Source organism: Rhincodon typus, chromosome 10 (genome assembly GCF_021869965.1).
Source record: "Rhincodon typus isolate 14 chromosome 10, sRhiTyp1.1, whole genome shotgun sequence".
Lineage (NCBI taxonomy): Eukaryota > Metazoa > Chordata > Chondrichthyes > Orectolobiformes > Rhincodontidae > Rhincodon > Rhincodon typus.
In genome coordinates, this window is record NC_063341.1 from 31,802,067 (window position 1) to 31,828,917 (window position 26,851).

Consider the following 26,851-nt stretch of genomic DNA (forward strand, 5'->3'; position numbering starts at 1 on the left):
TTTACATTGATGACTGTATCGGTGCCGCCTCGTTCTCCCATGAGGAGCTCGAACAGTTCGTCCACTTCACCAACACATTCCACCCCAACCTTAAGTTCACCTGGACCATCTCTGATACCTCTCTGGACCTCTCTGTTTCCATCTCTGGCAACCACCTACAAACCGATATCCATTTCGAGCCCACCGACTCCCACAGCTACCTAGAATACACCTCCTCCCACCCACCTTCCTGCAAAAATGCCATCCCCTATTCCCAATTCCTTCACCTCCGCCGCATCTGCTCCTAGGATGAGGCATTCCACTCCCGCACATCTCAGATGTCCTCGTTTTTCAAGGACTGCAACTTCCCCCACTCAGTGGTCGAGAACGCCCTCGACGGTGTTTCCCGCATTTCCCGCAACTCATCCCTCACACCCCCTCCCCACAATAACAACCAAAACAGAATCCCCCTCGTCCTCACATACCACCCCACCAACCTCCGGATCCAACGCATCATCCTCCGACACTTGCGCCATCTGCAATCCGACCCCACCACCAAAGACATTTTTCCCTCCCCACCCTTATCTGCTTTCCGGAGGGACCACTCTCTCCGTGACTCCCTTGTCCACTCCACACTCCCCTTCAGCCCCAACACACCCGGCACTTTTCCCTGCAGGAAGTGCTACACCTGCCGCTACACCTCCCCCCTCACCCCCATCCCAGGCCCCAAGAAGACTTTCCACATCAAGCAGATGTTCACCTGCACATCTGCTAACGTGGTATACTGCATCCACTGTTCCCGTTGTGGCCTCCTCTACATCGGGGAAACCAAGCGGAGGCTTGGGGATTGCTTTGCAGAACACCTACGCTCGGTTCGCACTAAACAACTGCACCTCCCAGTCGCGAACCATTTCAACTCCCCCTCCCATTCCTCAGACGACATGTCCATCCTGGGCCTCCTGCAGTGTCACAACGATGCCACCCGAAGGTTGCAGGAGCAGCAACTCATATTCCGCTTGGGAACCCTGCAGCCCAATGGTATCAATGTGGATTTCACAAGCTTCAAAATCTCCCCTCCCCCTACCACATCCCAAAACCAGCCCAGCTTGTCCCCGCCTCCCTAACCTGCCCTTCCTCCCACCTATCCCCTCCTCCCACCTCAAGCCCCACCCCCATCTCCTACCTACTAACCTCATTCCGCCCCCTTGACCTGTCCTTCCTCCCTGGACTGACCTATCTCCTCCCTACCTCCCCACCTACACTCACCTTTACTGGCTCCATCTGTGCCTCTTTGACCTGTCTGTCTCCTCTCCACCTATCTTCTCCTCTATCCATCTTCTATCCGCCTCCCCCTCTCTCCCTATTTATTTCAGAACCTCCTTCCCCTCCCCCATTTCTGAAGAAGGGTCTAGGCCCGAAACGTTAGCCTTCCTGCTCCTCTGATGCTGCTTGGCCTGCTGTGTTCATCCAGCTCTACACCTTGTTATCCCAGATTCTCCAGCATCTGTAGTTCCTACTATCTCTGAAAGATTATTACTGTTTGGTTTCAAGCAGTACCAAATTCGCTTGTTTGGTCTTTCTTACAAAAACTACGTACAATTTTCTCAAATTTAACTTGTCAGATTATACTTCACTTTCTTTCCTTTCAAAATTATTCCGAAGCCAAATTTGACAACTACTGACTCAAGCTTCTTTTGTGTACAGCCCCTGCAGTGTTGTTGAGCCAACAGATTTCAATTAATTTCTTCCAAAACAATCTATCGCAGTTTTTCCTGATGCAAATTAAAATCCCTAGACTGTTTCAATTGGCTCGTGTTAAATTAAAATTTAAACATTTAGATTTGTTTGACCTTCAACATTCATTTACATTTCACATTGCATGTTTGAACTTGTATCAAGTAATTTTATCCATCCCAATTGCAGCAAAGACTTTGCCTCCACAAGACTTCCAGCTCTCTTGTAGTGTTCGTGAATGTTATTCAAAAATAAAATCCACTGGAAGAAGTGGAATAAGTAATATCCACACAACATATCTCACCACACAGGTGTGTGAGGTTTAAAACTGCCAGCAGGAAGCGTTAACTCTGCTGATTCGGAAGGGGCAGACCCCAAGTTACAAGGTGATGCTATGTCATAGTCACACAAATTCAGTTTATAAAAACTGTCAAAAAATCTTTTAAAAATCTCAAACTAGCATTTTAAATCTGTATTGTCTTAAAGAAAACATTTTCTAAGTAGGTATATGGACATAACATTTCTCATTCCAAATTCCGAATTCAAATTGGATGTCTTCCCAAAAGATTTAAGTTTTGAGAACAAGCTAAACCATATCTTCCACAACATCTTTTATATGTCAGTTTAAAAAAAAGCTTGTTAAACTTTTCAGTGAAATAAGATTTGCAAGTGTTGAATCTATGATGCTTTCGCACTACTCCTTGTTTTACGACTGATTTCAGTCCAATGTAAGGAATACTTGTAACTATTATGGTAATTCTCTGTGAATACAATCAAATTTGCACAGAGGACTTTAACTTCACTGGGGGAGAGGGACTTGTTGATCTCTTCTCTACCTGTACCCCTGGGTTCTACTCCTTTGTCTACAAATTCTGGCTCATGGGTGAACCCCAGCTTTGTCTCACTACACAGAGACGAATCAGTGGGGGAAACAATGCCAACAATATTCGCAAGGTTTTGCAAGATAATAGTCCCTACTACTGTCTGTTCACAGTTATCTGATTTGATTTTTTTCCTATATCAGAGAAGTTCATTTCACCATCAGTTTCAAAATCAATATTCAGTTTTTCCTGTCACAGTGTTGGATTTACCCACAGCCTTTTCCTCATACTGTGTACAGTGCTTTCCTTAATTTTAATTTCTGGACAGTTTTTCTGTTTCCACTAAATCTTTAACCTGCTCTTCACGTATGTGGTTCCAGGACAAGGTGATATACCCCTCGCAGAGTCTACGCCAACATATAACAATGGGCTACACTAGAGCCTTACCTGCTATCCATGTACATGTTAACACCTGATACTCAATATATTTGATGTTTTGATATTATTTTTCCAATAGTGATGTACACTGTTAACAAGTGGCTTGTTGGATTGAGGATGACTCGTCCATCACTGTATTACAACATTGTAAGTCTGCAGCCAAACTCAGAAATTCAAAGCAGTTGGAAAACCTTCTATATTGCAGCTATCTGGAAAACAAAATAGTACCTATCCATCCCACTTCAAGCAGAATTGGTTCATTGTTACAAGTATCTCTGTTGATTCTTCGAGCAGTGCAGATAGTTTAATGTTGATCTAAAGGTGGTGGGATGAAAACTCTGGTAAGTAATTACATCAATAGCTCCTCTTCAACCTGTACAGAAATAAGAGCCACATTTTATAGTTCTTTCTTGAACAAAGGAAAGGCTACCCCCTTTGTTAGGCTTTACTTTTTTTTAATTCCTTGATATCAGTCTTCTCAGATTTTAGATAATTTTGTCTAAATAGAATTAAATGTTCAAAATTCCAATTTTCCCTTTTTTTGCAGCACGATTTACACCTATCAACATTTAAGATGAGCAAATTTTATCATCCGGAATTAAAGATTCACTCATTGTTAAAATAATATTTGGAAGTATACTCTGGCCAGGAAATGAAGTTCTGAACATGCTTATTCATTCATTAAGATTCTGAAATAAAGCATTTACCCAGGACTTTTTTCCTCAAACTACACAAAACACAGATTGTACCTAATTTTCAGAAAAGAGGAAATAAGTGATGTCATTTGACTTGATTTTTCCTTCAATTACGTTTATTCAAGCAATTCCAAAAAAGGTAATTTCTTTGACTAGACCTGAGGAACAAATTCTAAATCAATATTTCATAGCAGGTCTTTCTTTTACGCAACCACTGATAGTTCCTCTCTGTAAGCACACAAGTTTCAAACTGGTAAGAACACACACAACACATATTCATACCATGCATTCTCAAAATATTAACTGAACTTAAAATATCCGCAGACCTCAAGCTCCACAAATGAAAACACATAAATTACACAAGATAACATTTACCAACTAATAAACGAAAATGGACACAAACAAGACCACAACAAAGTAGACGTTCAGTTCAGAGACCATAACACAACAAGCTGTTAACTCTCTTTCACTCTGTCTCTCTCTCTTTCTACCCCTCTCTCTCTCTACCCCCCTCCCCTCTACAACTATGTTCACTTTCTTACTTTCTTCCAATCTCAGTTTTTAACATTCTGCTTTGCTGTAGTGAGTGTGAGATGTACAATTAGTTTTACATCCAATTTTTCACATTCCAGAACCAGCAGCTATAGCACACAGTCACAACCATGGAGATTCCCTCTATACCTCTCAGCTGTGACAATTATCTGCTGATCAAAGAATTTCTCTTTTAATTATACAATTTAGTTCAGGGGCTACTAATACTGGTTCAGGCTAGCATTGCTATGGACATCTTTTGTTTTTCTCTCTCAATGATTCAGGGGTTTTGTTAATTCTACATGAGCTCAAAGTACGAATATTAAGGCCTTGTCTTCTTTGTTTCTTTCTTCATTTTTAAACCACATTCTTTGCAAAACAGGTGAATTGATTGGGTTCCAATTAGCTTTAAACATTTGGTCAGTTCATTTCTTATGTTTGGTCAACTATAGTCTTGACTTCGGATGTCCCCAGACCCCATTTGACATCACCCTTTTTTTTCCCCATTCAGCTATGGGGCTCTGTACCATCCCTGAGGTGAACTGGGGTCTGCTCTCTCCCTGCTCAACTGTGGGACTCTTTACCATCCCCTGGGGCCTAGCAATTGTCCACCACACACAGCACAACTCCCTTAGATCTTATAGTACCACAATAAATGGCGGGATTGATTATGGTGTTTGTTCTCTATCAAAAGGATGGTAGTATCAAACGAACTCACCCAATTAGGGACCACTTAGTCAATAGTGGACCGGTACAGTACTCTGTTCACAGCACCAATTGTTGGAGAGGGATTTTAAAGAGGAGTCTGAGACCCATGTTCAGTATCACAAATTAGTCTTTATTTAGAGCTCCTTTACAACATGTGTGGGAGAGGCCAGAGATTGCTCCGAATCTGGCTTTCATGTGGATCTCAGTTGCCTTCATAATCACAGCTCAGACTGCAGGTCAGTGATGCTCTACATTTCCCAATAAAGTACAGGATATTTATACATATCGTGTTACAATGGTTGTATGCAGCATTGACATCAGTGCTTGCCACATCCAACAACAGGGTAAATACCGAGCAGATGTTTTCTCTCATGGGAGCATCTAGGACCAGAGGGCATAGTCTCAGAATAAGGGGCTGCCAATTTATGATTGAGATGAGGAGGAATTATTTTCTCTCAGAGGGCCTTTCCACAGAGAGTGGTGGGGTCAGAGTCCTTGTGTATATTTAAGGCTGAGATAGATTCTTCAACATTAAGGAATTTGAGGGTTACAGGGAAAGGGAAGGAAAGTGAACGTGAGGAATGTTGGATCAGCGATGATCCCATTGAATAGTGGAGCAGGCTCAAAGGGCCAAATGGCCTACTGCTTTTCCTATTTCCTATGGTCTTATTTGGCCCCTAGAACTTGCTGTCATTCTGTAATATTATAGTTTATTGTCTTAATTTTCTTTCTCTCTGCCTATGAAGCATAATCTTTAGTCCCCTTCAAAATCAAATCAATCAAAAATCTGTCTAATTCAGCAATGAATATATTCAATGAATAAGCCTTTACTGCTTTCTGAGAGGTTTCAAAGATTAATAAGCCTCCGAGAAAATAAATTTCTCCTCATCTTCATCTTAAATGAGAGACTAGTTACATTTAAATTCCTCACTAGTTCTTGATTTGCCAGGAAAGGGAAATCCTCCTAATATTGAGCCTGTAGAAAGTTACGTGTTTCACTAAGGTCACTGCATTCTTCTGGGCACAGGTCCAACATGAACAAACTCCTCTATTTAAGGAAAGCCCTTGATCCTAGGAATCAGTCTGGTGAACTTCCGTCTCCAGTGTAAATAAATCTCTCCTTAAGTAAGGAGACCAAAACTGCACACAGTATTCCCTGCATGGTCTCACCATTGCCTAGTACAGATGTAGCAAGGCTTCCCTACTTTTACACTCCACCCCTCACAACAAACACCAACATTCTATTTACTTTTCTAAGCACTTGTTGTACCCGTATGCTGACCTCATGCGATTCATGTATGGGAAAACCAACATCCCTCTGTATCACAGCATTCTGCAGTCTTTCTTTATTTAAATAACATTTGACTCTTCTATTCTTCCTGCCAAAGTGAACAACTTCACATTTTCCTGGTTTATACTCTGTCTTCCATTTCTTTTGTTCACTCACACCATCCATTTCCCTTTGAAGACTCTTCCTGTATTCCTCACAACTTTCATCCCTAACTAGTTTTGCATTATCAGCAGATTTGGCTACAATATAGACAATCCTTTCATCCAAGTCACACATAATGTAAATAGTTGAGGCCTTGATCCCAGTGGCACTCCACTGATATCACCCAACACCATCATTTAATCATTTCTGTGGCACTTTATCAAATGCCTTTTGGAAATCCAAATTCACTGCATTTGCTGGTTCCCCTTTATCCACCCTGCTTGTTATATCTTCAAAGAACTCGAATAAATTTGTCAAATGCTATTTCCCTTTCACAAAACCATCTTGACTTTGTTGGATTATGATTGTCAAAAGATCTGTTACTGCTTCCTTAATAATGGATTCCAGCTTTTCCCAATGACAGATACTAACTGGCCCAACGTTCCCTGTTTTCTCTGTCCCTCTGCCTCAAATAGTGGCATTACATTTACTGTACTGCCTCCACTTCTTATAAGACCCCATTATTCTTGGGATGTGTTTTATGTCTTCTACTGTAAACAGATACAAAAATATTTGTTGCAGGTTTCTGCCACTTCCTTGTTTCCCATTATTAATTTCCTATTCTCATGCTCTTTTTTTTAGCTCATCATAGCTTGCAATTGTAAAAAATTTCAAAAGTCTATCTACCTTCTCCTTAAATACTTTCAGTGATCTGGCTGCCACAACTCTAGCCTCCACAACTCTCTGGAGTAGAGAATTCCAGGAATACACCCTCCTCTGAGAGAAAAAAAGCTTTACGTTTTAGTTTTATATCAGTGTCCCTTATTCTGTAACTCTATCCCTGAGTTTGAGACCCTTCCACTCGTGGAAACATCTTCTCAACATCTAACCTATCAAGTATCCTCAGAGTTGATAAGTCAACATCATCTTCCCAGAAATCAGCAAGTGAATCTCTCTTGAACTGCATCCAATGTCAATGCATCATTTCTTAAATATACGGAACAAAACTGTACACAATACTCCACATCCAGACTCACCAACACCCTTATAACAAGACTTCCCTATTTTTAAACTCTAACCGTGCCCCCCCCCACCAAGTAATAAAGGCCAAAATTCTATTTACCTTATTAATTACTTGCTGCAGCTGCATGATAATTTATTATGTTTCGTGCGCAAGAACACCCAGATCCCAGTGCCCTGCAATTTTTTAGAAGTCTGTCTCTGTTTAAAGAATTTAAATAATTAATTAATCCTACCAAAGTGTCTAACCTCACATTTTCTTACAATAAACTCCATTTGCCAAGTTTTGCCCACTCATTCAATTTCATTGTAGCCCCTTGCACTTCCTTATGTATTCACCATAACATACCCTCCCATTTAATTTTGTACCATCAGCAAATTTGGATACATTATACTCTTTCCCCCTCCTCTGAGTCACTAATATAGATAGTAAATAATTCTAAGGACTTATTCTTGTGACACTCCACTAGTTATATATTTCTGTCTTGAAAAAGATCCATTAATCGTGACTCTTCAGTGTGTTAACCAATCCTCAACCCATGCTAATACGTTATTCCCAATACTATGAGCTTCTATCTTACAATAACCTTTTGTGTAACATGCTTATCAAATGCATTCTGGAAATGCATTCCTGTGTTCCACTTGTTATATCCTCAAAGCAATTTAGCAAATGTGTCAAACATGATCTCCCTTTCAAGACTAGGGGGCACATTTTTAAGGTGAGAGCAGAGAGATTTAAAAAAGACATGAAGCAAAAAAAGTTTACACAGAGGGTGGTTCGCACTTTGAATGTACTTCCTGAGGAAGTGATGGATGTGGGTACAATTACAATGTTACAAAGACATTTGGATAGATACATGAATATGGGAGGGATATGGGCCAGGGGCTGACAGGTGGGACTAGTTTAGTTTGGGATTATGTTCAGCTTAGACTGGTTGGAGTAAAGGGTCTGTTTTCGTTCTTTACGATTCTATGACCCTTTCAGAAAGCCATTTCGACTCTGCTTGATTGCATTAAAATTTTCAATATGTCCTGCTATTTCTTCTGTAACAATGGATTCCAACATTTCCCTATTGAGAGATGTTAGGTTAACTAGCCTATGGTATCCTGCTTTCCGTCTCCCTTCCTTCTTGATCAGGGGCATCACATTGTTAGTTTCCCAATCCACTGGAACCCTCCCAGAATCCAATGAGTTGTAGTGTACAGGCAGTCCCCAGCTTGTGAACAGGTTCCATTCTGGACTCCATTTGCAAGTCAATGTGTACACTTGTCAGAATACAATGCAGGATAATATAAAAGAGTCATTCATAAGTACAGGAAATATTTGTATGTCAGATCTTTCAAATTACAGCCCTGTATGAGATCACGTTTGTAAGTATGAATGTTTGTAAGTTGGATATTCATGAGTCAGGAACCCCTTGTATTGCCACCAAGCTTCCACTATCTATACAGTTACTTCCTTCAAAATCCTTGGATGTAGGCCATCAGGTCCTGGCAACCTGTCTGCCTTCAGTCCCATTAGTTTCTCAAGGAATTTGTCCTCGATGCTGGAGACAGCTACAAGATCTTTTCTCCCATAAGCATCTTCCATTATCTGTTTTATTTGGGATGTTTATAGGGTCCTCCACCGTGGACCAATGCAAAGTATCAGTTTAAGTTATCTGTAATTTTCCTGTTTCCATTATTAATTCCACATTTGTATCCTCCAAGGGTCCAGCACATACTTGGGCTCCTCTCTTTCTTTTTATTTACCAATAGAAGCTGTTGTTGTTTGATTTTGCATTTCTCGTCAATTTATCATCATAATCAATTTTCTCCCTGTTTATTAGCTGCTGGTTCCTAAAACAAAACCCAATCCTCTGGCCTATGACTGGTTTTTTCTACTTTGTATCTCTTAGTTTTTGATGGAATACACTCCTTGACTGCCTTTGTTAACCACAAGTGATTAATCCTTTTCATCGATTCCTTCTTTTTGGCAGGAATAATGATTTTGCTGAGTGTTATGAAATATATAATTAAAGTCTGCCACTGTACATCCACTCATTTTTCCCTTAATCTGTTATCCAAGTCAATTTTGGACAACTCTTTCTTCATATCTCTGCAATTTTCCTTTACTTGTCTGAGTTGGTCTGTCTCAAAATGAATTTGAAATTCTACAATGTTATGATTGTTATGAGGTCTCTTATTCATTCTACCTCATTCCACATTAACATTCTCACAAAACACAAAGCCAGTGCAAAGCACAATTTGAGGCAAAATAAAGCACCTCCTGATCCACTGCACCAGTAAAATTTCTACGTTGGTACAAGCTTTCCAACTATGACCAACAAGTAGGTAACCCTAACAATTTGTTATATAGACCCATGCAAAACTCTTTTTCTGTTACACATGAGTGTATTGAACCCCTTGTCTGATAGGAGGATTGCAGGCATTTATTTGGAATTTAATATCACAACAGAAATAGAGATGTACAGTGTAGTTTTAAGCTAACCAGTACATCAGGAAACTCGTTGGATTTGGCATAACATTAAGAAAACAGCCTGCTTATTTTACTTTCCATTGAATTCAGTTGAGCCTAATTTTGGATGAGATATTGAATTGCTGTTGCACTTTTCAGTTTCCCAGCAGGTGGGTTTGGGTCAAATTACCACTGAAAAGTCAGAGTGGGGTAGAAATTAATGTTTGTCAAATCACTTTGCTTCAGAGGTACTATGCTTTGGGAAGAAGTCTACATGTCGTGATGAAGTTAGGCATTCTATTATTGTTGCTTATTAACCAAGGTGGTCAAAAATGCAATAGCCTAGTGTTATTTATAATATTTTACTGAAGTTTGATAGTCTTCCAAGTTCTCATTGATCATTCACATTATTTCATCTTTATATTATTACGTTGAAAATACATAACATTGTAGAACTTTACCAAGATCACTACAAAGTTTCTTAAAATGATGCAGGCTGAAATTAAAATGTAGAAACTAAGCATTCTCCACCTTTAAACTTCATGTTGTCATAAAAATACAGTTTATAATAGATCGTGTAACACACCAATCAACATGTAAAGTTCAAGCAGAGGCTCAGGAGAAATCCGAGATTCAAACTTAATATCTTCTGAACTAAATATGTCTGAAAGAACTGAATGAAATCTGTTCAAAGTGCTCATATAAATGAAGAGTTTCTGAAGCTCTTGGTACAAGTTTTCTCGCTGATCAACCAAAGTATAACCAGAGTAATTTTTAACATGGTTTTTCAATTACCATGACCATTATCTTCAATCAAGTTCTTCAAAGCTTTCATGGAGGTAGAGATGTGCACTGTAAATTCTCATTAGGTTAGATTGGATCTATGAAGAGAAAGAAATAGCACTTCAGGTTGATGACTTTCTGCCGGAGTATTTCAATTATGTTTTTGATGTCGCTACAATTAACAAATTGATCAAACACAGGTACTGCACTCATTGTACAATCAAAGTTGAGCTGAGGTCCTCAGAAAGAAATTGAGGCAGACATGTCAATTCAGTAACACTGTAGACTGTTTTTTGCATAGTGACGATTTCATTGTTTTGACTGTGCACCTGGCCTTCCCCAATGTTACGAGTGATGGACTTTATGTGTGACTCACACTGTGTCCTTCTCTCTTCCTTGCCTTCACTCCTCCTATCCCACTTCATCTCCTAACCATGCAGAGAATGATCAACCCTCCTTGGTATGGTTTGATAGAGGAAAATTTTATTTGACTTTTGATGGTAAGTAATGTACAATTTACGCGACACTTCTTTTCCTTTTTGTTTCCTTTCTGGCCTTGCAGCCTTTATTCCTATATGTTAGCCAGTCCTAAGTTTCATTCGCTAATAATGTTTCCATTCTGTTCACAGTACCTATTATAACATTTCTGTTTGCACACTGTTTACATGTTGCATTTTCAATATTGTTCTGTGAAATACTTATTCTGTTCTTATAGCACAATAAATCATGATAATAGTTATTCATATAATTATTCTTCAGGTACATATATATCATTTGAATGAATGTTTATCATCTGTCTATTTCAAAAGTAAAGCCAATGTGGCAGAACATGCCAACTTAAAATTTATCAATATTCTTTGTAAATTAAATTTCCCCATTCCCACCTTACAAATCAAAGTATTATTATATTAATGAAATAAACCTGCTTCGACCCAATGATGATGTCATTACACAGAGCCGTGTTGGTGATGCACGCTGCAAAACCATCCACCAGTAGCGCAGCAGGAAATCACAGGCGCCTTACACGGTGGTCAGTAAACCATGGGAGGATGCGTGATTTTCTCCAGGGGGCTCAGTGTACACTCAACGAGATGTGTGCTCTCAGAAAACTAGTCAGACATATTGGGTTAATTATTAAAAATAATATTCCCTTAACAATACTTTTAAAAAAATACAATCTTATTGTGCAAGCATCCAAACGCTGCTAAACTTTTCCCACTTCTGTTTTCTGACCATATGCTGGAATTCTGACTAAGGATAATAACTGTCTTTGGTGCCTCACTCGAGTGGCCATTAATTATGCTGGAGCCTAATCTTGGTGTTCTGCTATGTAATATAGTCACTGGGACAATCATAGATGAGTCCATTCTGTCCACATAAATATACAAACCCACTTTCCAGTAACTGGAAAGTGATCAAAAACAAGAATCTAGACTGACTTTTTTAAAATCCTTTCCCTAAGTCTGATCTTCTGAAATCAAACTCAAGTTTCTGCTCTATCTGAGGTTAAATAAGTCAGAGCAGAGCAAAGGGTGAGTCTGAATCTTCATGATTTGTATGGCTCAATGTTGTATTGGTCAAATTATTTACCAATTAAATCATTGGGAGAGCATATATTATTTTGCACAGTGTCAACTTACTAAACTTTTAACGTCATACCTGCAACAGAATCAGATACGACATTTGTTTTGCTAATATATTGAGTATTGTGCTGAATCCTGCTGAATTTAATATTTGATTTGTAAAGGAAGTGGCCGAGGTTATCAGGGCAAGAATCATGATTAAATCATTAATATGTAAACTTCTTCTAAATAGATGTTGCTTTGTAAGAATATAGAATGTGTAATAGAATGTACAGCATAAAACAAATGAGTAGACGAAACAAAATTAAAAAGACAGGGTAATATTCTTAGAGTTAATACTTTATAAAATACAGTATGTATACTTCATAACATTTTACTTCCTTTCGTATGACAATCATGAAATATTAATTAGAGTGAAAGGGCAATTAATATTATATGCTTACAGTTTTCATAGTATCACTCACTTCCAAACAAAAAATGGAAATTCCGGTGAATTGATCAGATACTACAAAATACATTTTCCAGATGGCATTTGATTCAGTGTGATACAACACACTTATGAGTAATGCTGTAAAGGTACAATAGCAACATAGGTACAAAATTAGTTGAGTAATAGAAAACAGAGTGTAATGGTCAAGGGATATTTTTTGGGCTGGAGGGAGATTTATAGAGGAATTCCACAGGGGTCTGTATTGGGATCCTTGCTTTTCCTGATACATATTAATGATCTGGATCACAGTGTGCAGAGGATAATCTCGAAGTTTACAGATAACATGAAACTTGGATGAATCGTACACTGTGAAGAGGATACGGTGGAACTCCAGAAAGACATTGACAAGTTGGTGAAGTGAATAGATAGGTGGCAGAGGAGGGTCAGTAGAGAGAAGTGTCAGGTAATGGTCAGAAGAACATTGAAAGGCCGTAGAAAATGGGATGACAAAAAGAGGGACCTGTATATGTACACAGATCATAGAAGGTGGCAGAACAAGTGGAGAGAACAGTTAATAAAGAAAAATGTGTTTGTGGCTTTATTAACAGGTGTACAGAGTACAAGAGCAAGGAGGTGATGTTGAACTTATAAGACATTTGTTAGACCTCAGTTGGAGTATTATGCAGAATTGTGGGTGCCACATTATAGGAAAATGTGACTGATTGGAGAGAATGCAGAATGGTTCCAGGAAGGAGAAACTTCAGTTATGAGGATAGCTTGCAGAAGTTGGGACTGTTCTCCTTGGACAGAAGAAGGCTGAGAGTGGATTGAATAGAGGCTTTCAAATATGAGCTGGCTGGACAGAGTAGATACGGAGAAGCTGTTCCCCTTGTAAAAGAGAAAAGAACAGGAATGCATAGATTTAAAGTGAGCAAGGGTGATGTTTTCAAACATTAAGTAGTTAGGGTGTGGAAAGCATTGCCTGAAAATGTAGTGGAAACAGGTTCAATTGAGGCATTCAAGAGGACTTCAGTTTGAATAGAAATGGTATGCAGTGGTAGAGGACGAGTAGGGGATTGGCACTAGGTGTTAGAACAATGGGCCAAATAGCCTCTTTTTGAAGTGTAACAATTCTGTGTTTCTGTGGTGGCTACACTAGTTCAATGACCCAGGAGGTTGTATTTTTCAGTATATTTGGAATGGTGGTGACATTTTTGAATTGGTAGAATGAATGTGGGGTTTCAGATGAGATAAAAAAAGAACTGATGAGCAGAAATCTGCTTTCAAAAAAGTCCCACGGCCATGTCTAAATATTACAGAGCTGTATTTCTCCATTTCCCTTCCAAAGATTATGATTGTTACTGAGATATGTTTTGTCGAGCACTAATATCTCACCAATACCCTAGCTAAGTAGCATGAGTTCAGGAAATGAGTGTTAGCAAGTAATTAACCAAGATCATCATTGATAACAAGTCCTCACCCAACAACCAAGATTGTCATTGAATCCAAGTCCTTTCCCAAAAGCCACAGTCTGATTTTCCAATTGGAGTAACTGGACATGGAATGAGTAAGCAGACTGATGTGCTTTCACCATGCATTTGACAACAAATGAAATGCCTCAAACACTACCTTGCTTATGGTCATTGTCTAAAAATCAGATTTGGGTGGCCCAATGGCTCAGTGGTTAGCACTGCTGCTTCACAATGCCAAGGACCTGGATTTGAATCCACCCTTGGGCGACAGTCTGTGTGGAGTTTGCACATTCTCCCATGTCTGCGTGGGTTTCCTCTGTGTGCTCTGGTTTCCTCCCATTGTCCAAAGAGGTGCAGTTTAGGTGGATTGGTTATGCTAAATTGCCCATAGTGTTCAGTCCTGTGCGGGCTAGGTGGATTAGCCACGAGAAATGCAGGGTTACAGGGATAGGATGGGGATGGTGGGTCTTGGTGGGCTGCTGTTCGGACAGTCGGTGTGATTTCGATGGGCTGAATGACCTGCTTTCACACTGTAGGGATTCTATGATTTGAGAGTTTCTGACCTAGGTACTACAGTTTGGAATGCATTTACTTCTGTCCCATAGAGAAATCTCACTGGGTTCTATTTGTACTAGTTTTAGTGTCATATGAACAATGATTGTTTACTATTCTGCTTCTTTTATGTCATCACCACCTGTAGGGACTATGGGAATGCTATCGCTATAGTCAACTGCTCGCATTTATAGCAATAAATCAATTTTTGAAAGATATCTATGGAAAGAGATAGTGAGGAGGTTAACTTTTACACTGTATGTGGGTATCTTATTTTATTCCTGAATGATTTGAGTTCAATCTCTGACTAAATATGGAAGTAAAGACTCTAAATGACATGTTGAGGCACCTCAGTCTCCAGCAGCGTCCTGGTGAATGAATATTAACTAAGCTCTCAAGAAAACTGACAGAGTCAGAAGAATTCTTTGTCCAGAAAATCTGCAAGACTTTGAAAACAATACTGTATTTTGAACCATTGCCATTAGAAGTGGTTAGTTTTGCCCTGGTTCTGGTCAATGACAAAGTATTAGTACAATTTGCATAAGTTCTATGTAAAAGATTTCTTAAAGAGTCCATACCATTGCCAAGTTTGAAAAGGGTAGAAGTTACATGGAAAAGTGATAAAATGAAGATGAAAGCTTTATATTGGAATTTTAAGATTTATTATAAGAAATGTTACAGTTTGGAAAAATAGAAAGTTGTGGAGGATAGTATCACAGGTAATGAAAGGCTGGATAACGAAAGGATTAGAGTAATTGAACGGGAATTACTGGTAATTGAATCTGGCAGAGTGATCAGTAACATCAAAGTTGAGTTTCACATTAAATAGAATTATCAGTCTTCCTATGTAATAACAAAGAGAAAGAAACAATTGAAGTCTTTTTTTCTATAGGATGAAAATCTACTGAAATGATTTCTAATTGAAAATAAGCAGGTGTACCAATTTTCTGACATGAGAAGTTTCATTCAGCTCATCATCATGAGACGTTACAATGAGACATTTTCACCTGGGACATCACTTTGCTTCTCAATACTTTAACCCCACTCTATACCACGCATTCTCATAAAGCAAGTAATACAAGCTAGTCCAGTTTCAAAACACTGGGCGGCTTTCCAATACCTCAGTCAAGTGTACACTGTATGTGTTACAGCATATATGGCAGCAATCTTTTCAGTTACAAAATGCATCCTTTCAGTGTTCTCCAGCAGTAATTACAGGATAATAATCAGGATTAAGAACTGAGCTAATAATTTATTAACCTTCCACAGCACGAGAATTGAATCCAAGCTTTCCTTTTCTTGTAGGCTGTACTACATTTACTCAGCAAGTCCTCATAAGTTCCTAAGATTGTTGTAATTATCCTGATATTGTTTTAAATTTACTCTTGGAATGTAGATGATACTGGCAATGTGGTACTCATTTCTCATCCCTAGTGCCCAAGGAGATTGAACCAATCAACTCATGTAGAATTGGGATCAGATGTAGACCAAACCAAATAATAATGGTGTTGTCACTTCTCTGAAATACATTAATGGATCAGGATGTTATTCCAAAATTCTGACAGATTTAATAAATTACTAGACCTGCTGTATAGCCTTTATAACTTGCTACAGTGTGTTTTGAACAAGTCAACAGTAGGCTATCAGAACATTCTGCACAAATATTGGAATCATTGGCTCATCTGAGTTCTATAATTTGATCAAAAGAAAAACCAACTCTGTTGAGTCTCTCATGCCTTATAGTTAAATAGACTGGCCAGTATGGAACTCAGACATTAGGACAAGAAGATCCCAAGTTCCACTTTGGTTGGTGCTCTGTTTTATTAGCTCAGCCTACTATGAAAGTACATATTGGCCTTTGAGTTAGGGAAGGCAACAATTTGTCACATCCTATTTCTGCCTATTGACCATTTTTGAAAAACATTTATGCATGAGCATTTCATGAGGACAAATGGAGATGGCCTCTCTCTCGGCTCCAGCATCAGGAATCGCCACTTCCAGGAGGTACTAGAGTGTGGTGGATGCCAGTAGAAATTTACCCCAGAATGAGCCAATACCCCCAAGAAAGGAGGGGTGAAAATAGATTAGGTATTTAGATGTTGGACATGAATTCTGCTTTTACACAATGACATCATCAAAGGGTTTGTTCAATCTGCATAATTGATTTGCAATCCATTTTTTCTGCAGAGACTGTAAAGTTTATCCTGCAGGATGTTTAAGGGTTTTACAGAAAGAGAGTACAAAGAAATAACTTCACATGTATTTTCACTAACCTTTATTTTATTTTGCCTTTATTTTATATACTCCCTGCATGATTTAAGTCATGTCGAACTAATTCATTAGTGTGCTGTCCTTTTATTTTTGCTCTGCTTATTTTATTGCCATGTTAAGTGAATGGATAGTTCATTGAAATGAGTCCAGTGAACTAAAGAGTTAAATGCATCTTTTTCTATTGCAGGGGCTTCCCGAGGACCCAGCCCCTTGACAATGGGTGCACAGGATACGCTCCCTGTTGCCGCAGCCTTTACAGAAACTGTCAATGCTTACTTCAAAGGAGCAGACCCAAGCAAGTGAGTAAAAAGCTCAAGGCCTTTATAATAATGATGATATAAATTCTGCAATGAATTGTCAATCTTTAATACGTGTAACATTTCACAAAAGAAAATCAAGAAAACCTAACAAGGTTGATGTTAGTATCTTCAAAACTATATTTTATTCTCTTGTCACTTCTCTTAGATGTAATGTGCTTTTCTACTCATTTATGCCAACCATCAATGCTTTAAACTAGCATTTCAATCCCTGTATCAGCTTTTCATATGTAAAATAGGTCTATCTGATTGTATTTGGAAATACATCTGTAACATCTGATTGGTTAACCAATCAGAAGTCAGAATGCATGACCAGAAGCTGTAAACAGCAGTCGGATCTCGTGGAGAGAGAATTGGTGATAGTTTGCTCCAAACAAACATGTCAGTCAGGAAGCAGGACTTGAGACTGCTCTTCATATTATTTTTAATTAACCTACTTGGACTTGACGTAACACAGGCAGTTGGGTTTGGAACCTGGAGCTTCTAGCCCAAAGGCAGGGACATTACCACTGCCACAAATCCCCCCACCCACCATGAAACTGGTCTTCCTTGAGTCCAGTCCTCAATCAAAAAGGTTGTCTCATCCATACCTTCGGAAATTAAATGTGTGTGGTAGAGTTCATACTAAAGTGGATTGCCTGCCTTCAGTGCAGGAATAGGTCTAATGGATTGAATGGCTTGTCCTTCCTTTATCCTTTCTTATCTTCTGCAGAAGCAATTCCCTTGAAGTTCACTTTGTGGCAATTGGATTTGGTCTTTTACATATTGCAGTATTTATTTTTATTCTTCACGGAGCACTGAATATTGCAAAGGTTACAGCACAGAAGGAGGCCAGTCATGTCTTTGTAGGGTCTCTGCAAGAGCAACTCATGCAGTCTTAATTGCCTGCCATTTCCCCATAAGCCTGCAATTTTACTCTCTTCAGGTGTTTATTAAATTCCACCGCTTGAAAACTATGATTGAATCTGACCCCACCATGCTCTCAGGCAGTGCATTCCAGTTTCTAACCACCTGTTACATAAGAAAAGTGTTCATCATGCAATTATTATTTTTTTTGCCAAACCCCCAGTGGTGTCTTCAGATTTTTGATCCTTCAGCCACCTACTTAGAATTCTTTAAGTCTTAGTAATTTTGTTCAAAAAGTCCAGATTGTTTTATCACTATCCAGAGCCGTTTTTCTGAAAAGTGTAAGGTATTGGCAGGACTGAAACTGGCTTCTACATGTTAATCTTTTTAGAGTAACAGAATCTCAATTTTCTTTGAGAGTTATTACGGTCATCTCTGACTCAACATTGAGCTCAATAATTTCAGTCAACTCCGTCCTCCATTTTGTTTTCCCTGCTTCCCTGCAGGGTCTGGTTTTCTTAGTTTAGCTTTCAGCAAAGCTATTAACAATTAACCATGAACACCTTCCCTGGGCTTATCTTCTTTATGACTATTACTGCTTTGTTTTACTTTTGTTCTGTGATGGCTGTGATCTCTAATCTCACTCATGCTCTAACCCTGTCCTTCCCTTCTGTTCCACTTGTTCACTGTACTTTTTTGTCATGGTATAAAACCCATCACTTTTCCAGTTTTGTCTTCAGTTCAAACAAAAAGTCATAATGGACTTGAAATGTTAACTGTTTCTCTCTCCGTCAACCTGATGAGTTTCTCCAGCATTTCTGGCTTTTATTACTCATCTTCTTAGACTTACGTTAACATCAAACTTTTTCTGTATTAACAGGTGTATTGTGAAAATTACAGGAGAAATGGTTCTATCGTTTCCAGCTGGCATCACCAGGCATTTTGCCAATAACCAATGCCCTGCAATTCTCACATTCTGCATAACAAACTGCAGCAGGTTGGAACACATCCTGCCAAACCCACAACTTCTCTGCAGGTAATTTCAGCATTGGCCAAGAGCGAAAAATGCAGCTGATCTATATACACCAATAACAAACTATTTACACTAGATCTTGCTATTACTCTTGCTACTCCACTGTGAACATTCTTCAAATGGTTCTGTGCTTTGACAAATGTGAAACAGGGCCAAGGAGTCAAAAGAAGTATACTGTTCAACCAAATATTTGTTGAATTAACTCATTGTAAACAATGTTTCATTTGACCTCTTTATCCTGATCCAGTTCACTATTCAGAGATACTAAATGTGAATGATTAGTGATTTCCCACAAGGCTGGTACTTAGGCATTCTTTTATTCTTAATAACTGTTTTGTTTGAGGCAACTGAAGCCTAACAGCTTATGGACCCCATGGCCCACAATGAGCTAATGTCTTCAGATAAATAGGTATGAAAATCAGTTCAGGATTGCTACACTTTACACAATGGGATATTTTAACAACAATAAATTAACTCTCGCATAAGTCAGCACAAATACTATTCTACTCAAACAAGAAGGTTCAGATTTTCAAGGAGTTATGGCGACTCCATTCATCAGCATATGTACTCCAGATTGAGAAGTCCTGCCCAGATTTCCAACTGATCCTATCTTCATGTGTGGCAGGAGAAGGGACATGAGGTGATTCACAAGTAAAGGAAATCTAAACCCAGTAGGGCCTGTCAAAGACACATTCTTCCTGCAGCATGTGACTTTTGATTTCTAAGAGTAGACACGAATGTGTGTAAAGAAGTGGATAAGGTCTGTTAAACTGTCAAGCTATTTAAATTGTCTGATATTTATATTTTGAACAAAAACCTAACCTACCATATCTCTGTGTTTAAAAAAGTTTTGAGGGGGCTGTGAACATAAACCTGATGATTGTCATCATAGGACTATGATTATAATACTGCTTGACTGCTTCCTCGATCTATCATTGTCACAGTGGGGGATGGGAGGGCTGTAATTTCATAGTTTCACTGACAGCTCCAAGAGTTTATTAAGGAATTAATGTCTTTGATGTCATGCTACAATTACAAGTGTTGTTTTTTATAAAGGATAAACCACTTGGAAGGATTTAAATATATCAAAATTGACTTTTATCCATGAGTTTTTTTTAATATAATGAAGCATATAACAGATTCTTAGAAATTTATTTTCTTCCCTCTCAGCTTAGGTCCTAAACTCTACCGATGGTGGATACTGTGTGAGTTGGCATGGAGGACAAAGGGTGGGGCATGAGTTAGCATAAATTGACACAAAGTCAACATAGGGTTGTAAGGGTCCATGGGCAGTGGGTAGAGGGGCATAGATTGGCATGGGGGTATAAGGGTCCATGAGGTAAATGTGTTGATATGGATGGGGCACAGGGAGTGGGTGAGTGAGGGGTGGATGATGAGTGGTCGAAGTCACAGAGCATCAAGATGAGCTGTCTAAACAGACTGTCTCAACACATGGGACACCTCCTGCAGCTACCTTCAACCGTTTACAGGAAAGGCAATTCTCAACCCAGCATTCACTCCCTCCCACTTCCTACCCCTTCCTCCTCCAGCAGGAAAATTGGGCAATCCATGGCTCTGTCTGTTGACACAGGTCTGCTGAGCAGGGAACTTTCCCAAATCAGCACACTGCCTCAGGAACAATAATCTAGATCATAGTACCTGTTCTGGTGGCTTTGAACAAAGTTTCAAAATTAAAGATTGGTTTGAGCTTTCCATCATTATGTGAGTGACTGCTGAAGTTGATCCATGGTTCACTGTGGTGAAAGATGAAAGACTTCATTTACTGGATGGCTCTGCTTAGAGTGGAAATGGAAAAGTGTTGCAAAATCAGAGTGTCAGCTGTGCTGCGCTGTCAATTTTGAAAAAAAAACTAATGGCACCCCCCAACCTCCCTTTTAAATTTGGCCAACACCTGCATGTCAATAACTTGCCCTTTGTGACCAGTATCACCAAGGCACAAGTGAAGGGAAATTTGTCTCATGCATTTCTCTCATTTGTGTGATATCATATGTCCTCCCATATTATGGAGGCTTGCAAATGTGGAGAATACATTGTATGGTGTGTTTCCTTTCACTTAATTATACAGATTGACAAATACAATGGAAGTTTGGATAGTTGATATAGTCTAACTGGGTCCCATGCCATCTTCAATCATATCCACTTAAATGTCAGGGTATTCATGCCAATTTCAATAGGATATTTAAAGATGTGTATCTTTTAGGCAAAGGCTACTAGGTAACCCTTTTTAACAGATTAATTCCAATTGCCGTCCCTTTTAACGTGTTAATTTTTCCAATTTCTCTCTGAAAAAAGTATTGTTTTATTTTGAATCTTTGTCTGCATTATTTTGAGTGTCTTTATTGATAAATTGTTCCACAAATCAATGATTTTTTGTCATTTTAATATTCTGTTCTTTAATTTAAAATGACAAATGCTTGAAATAATCTGCAGGTCTAGCAGCATGTGTAACATTTCAGGTTTATGACCTTTATTCAATGTCAACCTGAAACATTAATTCTGTTCCTCTCTTCACAGACTCTGCCAGCCTGATTAATATTTTCACCATTTCTTATTTTCATTTCAGATTTCCAGCATCCACAGTATTTTGATTTTGGATCCTAGATTCAGAGTTTATCCCTAATCACATTATTTCACAGTTGCCACCTGAGCAGTAACCCCCAAACCCCAGAAAACCATGCACACCCCAGTCCTTATATAAGTATGCCAAATGTAAAGAAAATATATGTATGCAAGAATATGGCTGAGTCGGATGTATATTTAAAAGAACAAAATGCATCCTTGTCCAATGATAACTAATACATAAACAGGGAGTTTAGCTCTGATGAGTGAATTTTCAATGTTATGTAAGTATTTGGTATGGAGAATATTGAAAAGACAGAGACCAGCTGGGGAAGACAGTGAAAGATAGCTGATCTCTTTGGCAGAAAAGGGGTGAGAAGGAAACAAACATGGTTCTTGAAGATTAGAGAGACTGTCTTTGGCTCCCTACTGCGTATCACAATAGGTGGAAGTTATTCAGACATGAGACAGCAAGAAAAGCAATGTAGAGTGACCTTGTTTTATGGGGTGAAAGAGCCTGTTGCTAGTTGTTAAGGCAGTGGTGCTGAGGAAGAAATAACTTCTTAAATCAGAAAGTAAGAATAAGAGAATTCACATTGCAAAAGATGTGATATTGCTGCTTTCATTAGGAGCAAGAAGGAGTTGATGTGAAGCTTAAAGAACTTCTGTTATAAAACAACACATCCTCCAATTCATTGCAAATAACACTGCAAATGGTCACAATTATTATAGTAATAAAGCTACTCATAACAACCCAGCTACTTTGTTTCTATAATATTTGTTATTTTGGCATCACAGTGCACAAGCTCAAAAAAGTCTGAGATCAAACTTCCCTCAAACTACTGCCAGTCTAAAGGATAAACAATGCAATATCAGTCTGCCCATTTATTCCGTTTCAGTAATGGTCTGTTATTTCTGCTCTCCTCCCTTCCCTTTTCTTTCTATTTTTTTCCCCATCCTTACTAACAATGCCTTTTAGCTTTCAGACCCGTTCTGACGAAAGATTTGATTCCAAACATATCAATAGACTGCCATATAGCTTCATAGTTTATCAATCAATCAGTAACCATCAGCATTTTCTGTTTTCTTTCCCTGTATAATTTTGGCAAAAAAACTTGCTGGCTTACAACTTTTTTTTCTCTTGTCTAGTAGCACTTCGCAAGGTGATGCCAATACAAGAGAATTCTGGGTAAACATGCCAAATCTAATGACTCATTTAAAGAAAGTGGCTGAGCAGAAACCATCAGCCACATATTATAATGTGGATATGCTAAAGTATCAGGTACGTGGATTTCAGGCATTCACATTACAAACCAGTGATCCATTTCTTAAAATGTGTTCTGTTAAATTACACTCAAGTACGATGCTGATCAAATCCATTGACACTTAAAATGATGACCCTAAATTAGGACCAGCATTTATATTTTGCCTTGTGTAATAATTAGGGTGTGTACAGTCACAATTTGCTCAAACAAAAAGTGATTGAAACATTATCTCTTCTAAGCATTTGCTTAATGTGCAAAAGCAAAATACTGCGGAAGCTGGAATTTGGAATTAAAAACAGAAAATGCTGGAAATAATCAGCAGAAGAGGCAGCATCTGTGGAAAGAAAAATGAGTGACATTTCAGGGTGAATATTTTTGGTTCAAACTGGAAACGTTAGTAATAGGTTATAAGCAAGGACAGAGGCAAGAAAGCTGTTTGAGTGTCGGGGAGAACAAAAATGAAGATCTGTGGGAGGCAATGGCCTCATGGTATTATCGCTGGACTGTCATTTCAGAGACCCAGATAATGTTCTGGAGACCCGGGTTCGAATCCTGCCACAGCAGATGGTGGAATATCTGGAATTAAGAATCTAATGATGACCATGAATCATTGTTGATTGTCGGAAAAACTCATCTGGTTCACTAATGTCCTTTCAGGAAGGAAACTGCCATCCTTACCTGGTCTGGCCTACATGCGACTCCAGGCCCATAGCAATGACTCTTATCTGCCCTCTGGGCAATTAGGGTTGGGCAATGAATGTTGCCTGGCCAGCAACGCCTTCATCCCGTGAATTAATAAAAAAAAGTCGAAGACAAGCGAGGTGAAATGACATATGGGATGATTGTGTGAGAAGAAAGGAGATAAATTCAACAAATAAAGAAGCAAAAAAATTGATCCAGAGGAATGGTAATTGGGAATGTGTAGAATATTCACCAGGTACATCCATCTGTGCAAATGGGGCAAATGTTGAAAGGTTGGACTCAATCCGGAAAGCTGTAAAGCACCACATTGAATGCTGAGAAGTTGTTTCTCAAACTTGCATTTAACTTCATTAAAACAGTGCAGGAAGCTAAAGAATTAGAGATCAGAAGGGAGTCTCTGCATTTTGCACTGCTACTTTTTTTTATTTGTTCATGGGATGTAACTTGTCTGGAAAGACCAGCATTTATTACCTATTCCTGATTGCCCTTGAGAATTTGATGGTAACCTACATTCTTGAATCACTGCAGTCCTTGTGGTGAAGATATTCCAGCAGTGGTTAGAGAGAACATCCAGAGAACATTTCATGGCCTTAGTACCCTCAGTGCTTCTTATTAGTGGTATTTAAAAGGGAGGAGGACAAATTCATCAGTGGGAGGGTGCAGGCTAGGAGATAAATTTAAATCATCTCATGGTTACAATGCCCATATTTGAGTTGATGCCATGAGACTTCATGACGTCCAGAATCAATGTTCAGGACTCCTAGAATCAATCCCTCCCTACTGTGTATTACTGCAACACTAGTTCTGAACACAGCCAGATTGATGATGGAGGAGTATGAGCCAGGAACATAGAAAGATAGGAACGGGAGTAGGTCATTTAGCCCATTGAGTCTGTTCTACTACTATGATTATGGCTGATCAGACATTTCAGTACCTTTTACCCACACTATCACCATAAGCTTTTACGCCTTTTTTACACAAAAATGCCTGTATCACTATCATTGATAACAATCATTGCTATTGCCTGTAAGGTATGATTCAGTGAGTGTGACTGTGTCAGGCAGTTGTTTGACTAGCCTCCGGAATAGTACTCCCATCTTCAGCACAATATTCAAATGTTAGTAGAGAAGATTTCAATCTCAGTCTCTAGGTTGTGCTGAGTGGTCCATCCATGCTATTTTTCTTATGATTCATCGGTATAAGTTAATAGCTTGCTCAGTCTTTACAGAGGATAATTTAGATTCAACTGTGTTTTATCTGGAATTACAGAGTAAAGACAGTTTCTTTCCCTAAAAGGCATTAGTGAGCTAGATGGATTTTTATAACAATCTGGCATTTTAATAGCAATAATTACTAAGATTAGTTTTTTTTTAAATTCCAGATTTATTTAATTATATGAATTTAAATTTGTCAGGTGCCAAATCTCCAAATCATTGGATTATCAGTCCAGTACCAGAAGCACTAACTATTCTCCTGCTGTCAATATAGTCCTTGTCTCCATATAGGACAAATATCACTTATACACAACGGACAAATGAGAGAAGCATACTTCAGCATGGAATCAAGGATTATAGGGAAAAGGGAAGAAACTGGAGTTGAGGATTATCAGAATAACCATGATCTCATTGAATGGCAGAGCAGACTCAATAGACCAACTGGCCTACTTCAGCTCCATCATACTTCTTATCTTAAATAGACAAAGCAATGTGCTGTCCCACACACTGGTTGTTTAATTGAAACACTGAATTTAAATGAAATTCATGTGCATTGCATGTCATCAATTTCAAAACTAAAATTGCAGGTCGGGTGGACAATGGGAACATTCTTTTAACTTCGGTTCTTATCAGACTCTGACATCACAAAATTTACCACAGAAAACACTACAGCAAAGTTTCATATCATTTTTCCTATCTGTGGAGTTGTCCCTCAAATAGTCTCACATTGTCTCAAACTCTATCTCCTAACTAGACAATTTTAACAGATCACCTATATTGAAACAATGTTGCTACAGGATGCACTGATGATATTTTGTGACTTGACTCCCCTTCCGTATATGCAACACATTCAGGAGACATATAACCCTATAATAACTGGAAGTACCAGGGATGTATGATGGGTGTTTCAATTTTGAATGTTTTACACTGTCATCAAGGTCAAATTTAGCTTGAATTGTCTCTCAGTGCACATGGTAAATTATGCCACTTAATATATAAAATATGTCATGGTGTGGAATTTTCATGCAATATGGCCATTTTCTCAGAAACACAAAGGAACCTAAGCACCCAAAAGGTGCAGTATGTATATTAGAAATGCATTGCCCCCCCCCCATGTAGTAAATGCTGAAACAAAGCCCGCTAGGGTTCATGCCTGAAGCAGACACAATGCAGATACTGACTGATTGAAGACCACTTTGTAAAATTAGAAGTTAGCTAACAAACCCCTTTAAAAATCTGAATATAGATAAACTTCAGCCATTGCTTGTGGTCACGACTGTAACTAGAAAGTGAATGTTAGTAGATGTTAGCTAACGTTCCCTTTAATCAAATAGTCCTATGTCTCTTTTTCTGCTGGTCAGCCCCTTGTGAGGAACAATTATTTCAGTGAAAGTTCAACTGTGCAACCAAACTCCAGATGCACACCTTCATGAGTAAGGGAAAGAATATTTGAAAGGCTGTTTAATTAAAAATGAAGATCACACAGAATTAATAGTCATCTTCCTTTTCTGAAGGTCTCTTCACAGGGTATTCAGTCCACACCATTGAACCTAGCAGTGAGCTGGCGCTGTGAACCCACCAGCACTGATCTCCGAATAGATTATAAGTATAATGCAGAGGCAATGGTTACACCTGTCGCTCTCAATAATGTCCAGTTCCTCACTCCTGTAGATGGAGGAGTAGCAAAAGTACAGGCTGTACTTCCACCTGCTGCATGGTAAGATGTTATTTCTGTTTTTATATTGACTCTGTATGACATATTTATTGAGAATTTGGCCCCCAGACTTGGTTGAATATCTCAGCTTGGTAATTCCTACACAAAATCTTTGGAAAGGACATTCTTCCAATTCCAGGCAACAGTACTCAAACACAACCTTGATCATTTCTCCACACTTTGCATCTCTTGTCAGTCATTCTTCCACACTCTCTGCCTATTATCATTCTACTCTTTACCTGCATCTATGATCACTGTCCAATCATACCTGCT

The 26,851-nt window shown here is 38.8% G+C and overlaps 1 protein-coding gene across 1 annotated transcript in view; it reads left to right on the top strand.

Moving 5' to 3' along the window:
- The window catches only part of sgip1a (SH3GL interacting endocytic adaptor 1a), a 215,238-nt gene that overhangs the window by 183,758 nt on the left and 4,629 nt on the right, over nt 1-26,851 (top strand). Inside the window, exons 16-20 of the mRNA XM_048602076.1 lie at nt 11,040-11,099; nt 17,095-17,206; nt 18,951-19,106; nt 22,833-22,965; nt 26,379-26,581. Coding sequence (XP_048458033.1) covers nt 11,040-11,099; nt 17,095-17,206; nt 18,951-19,106; nt 22,833-22,965; nt 26,379-26,581 — 664 coding nt within the window. The remainder of the gene's footprint in view (nt 1-11,039; nt 11,100-17,094; nt 17,207-18,950; nt 19,107-22,832; nt 22,966-26,378; nt 26,582-26,851) is intronic.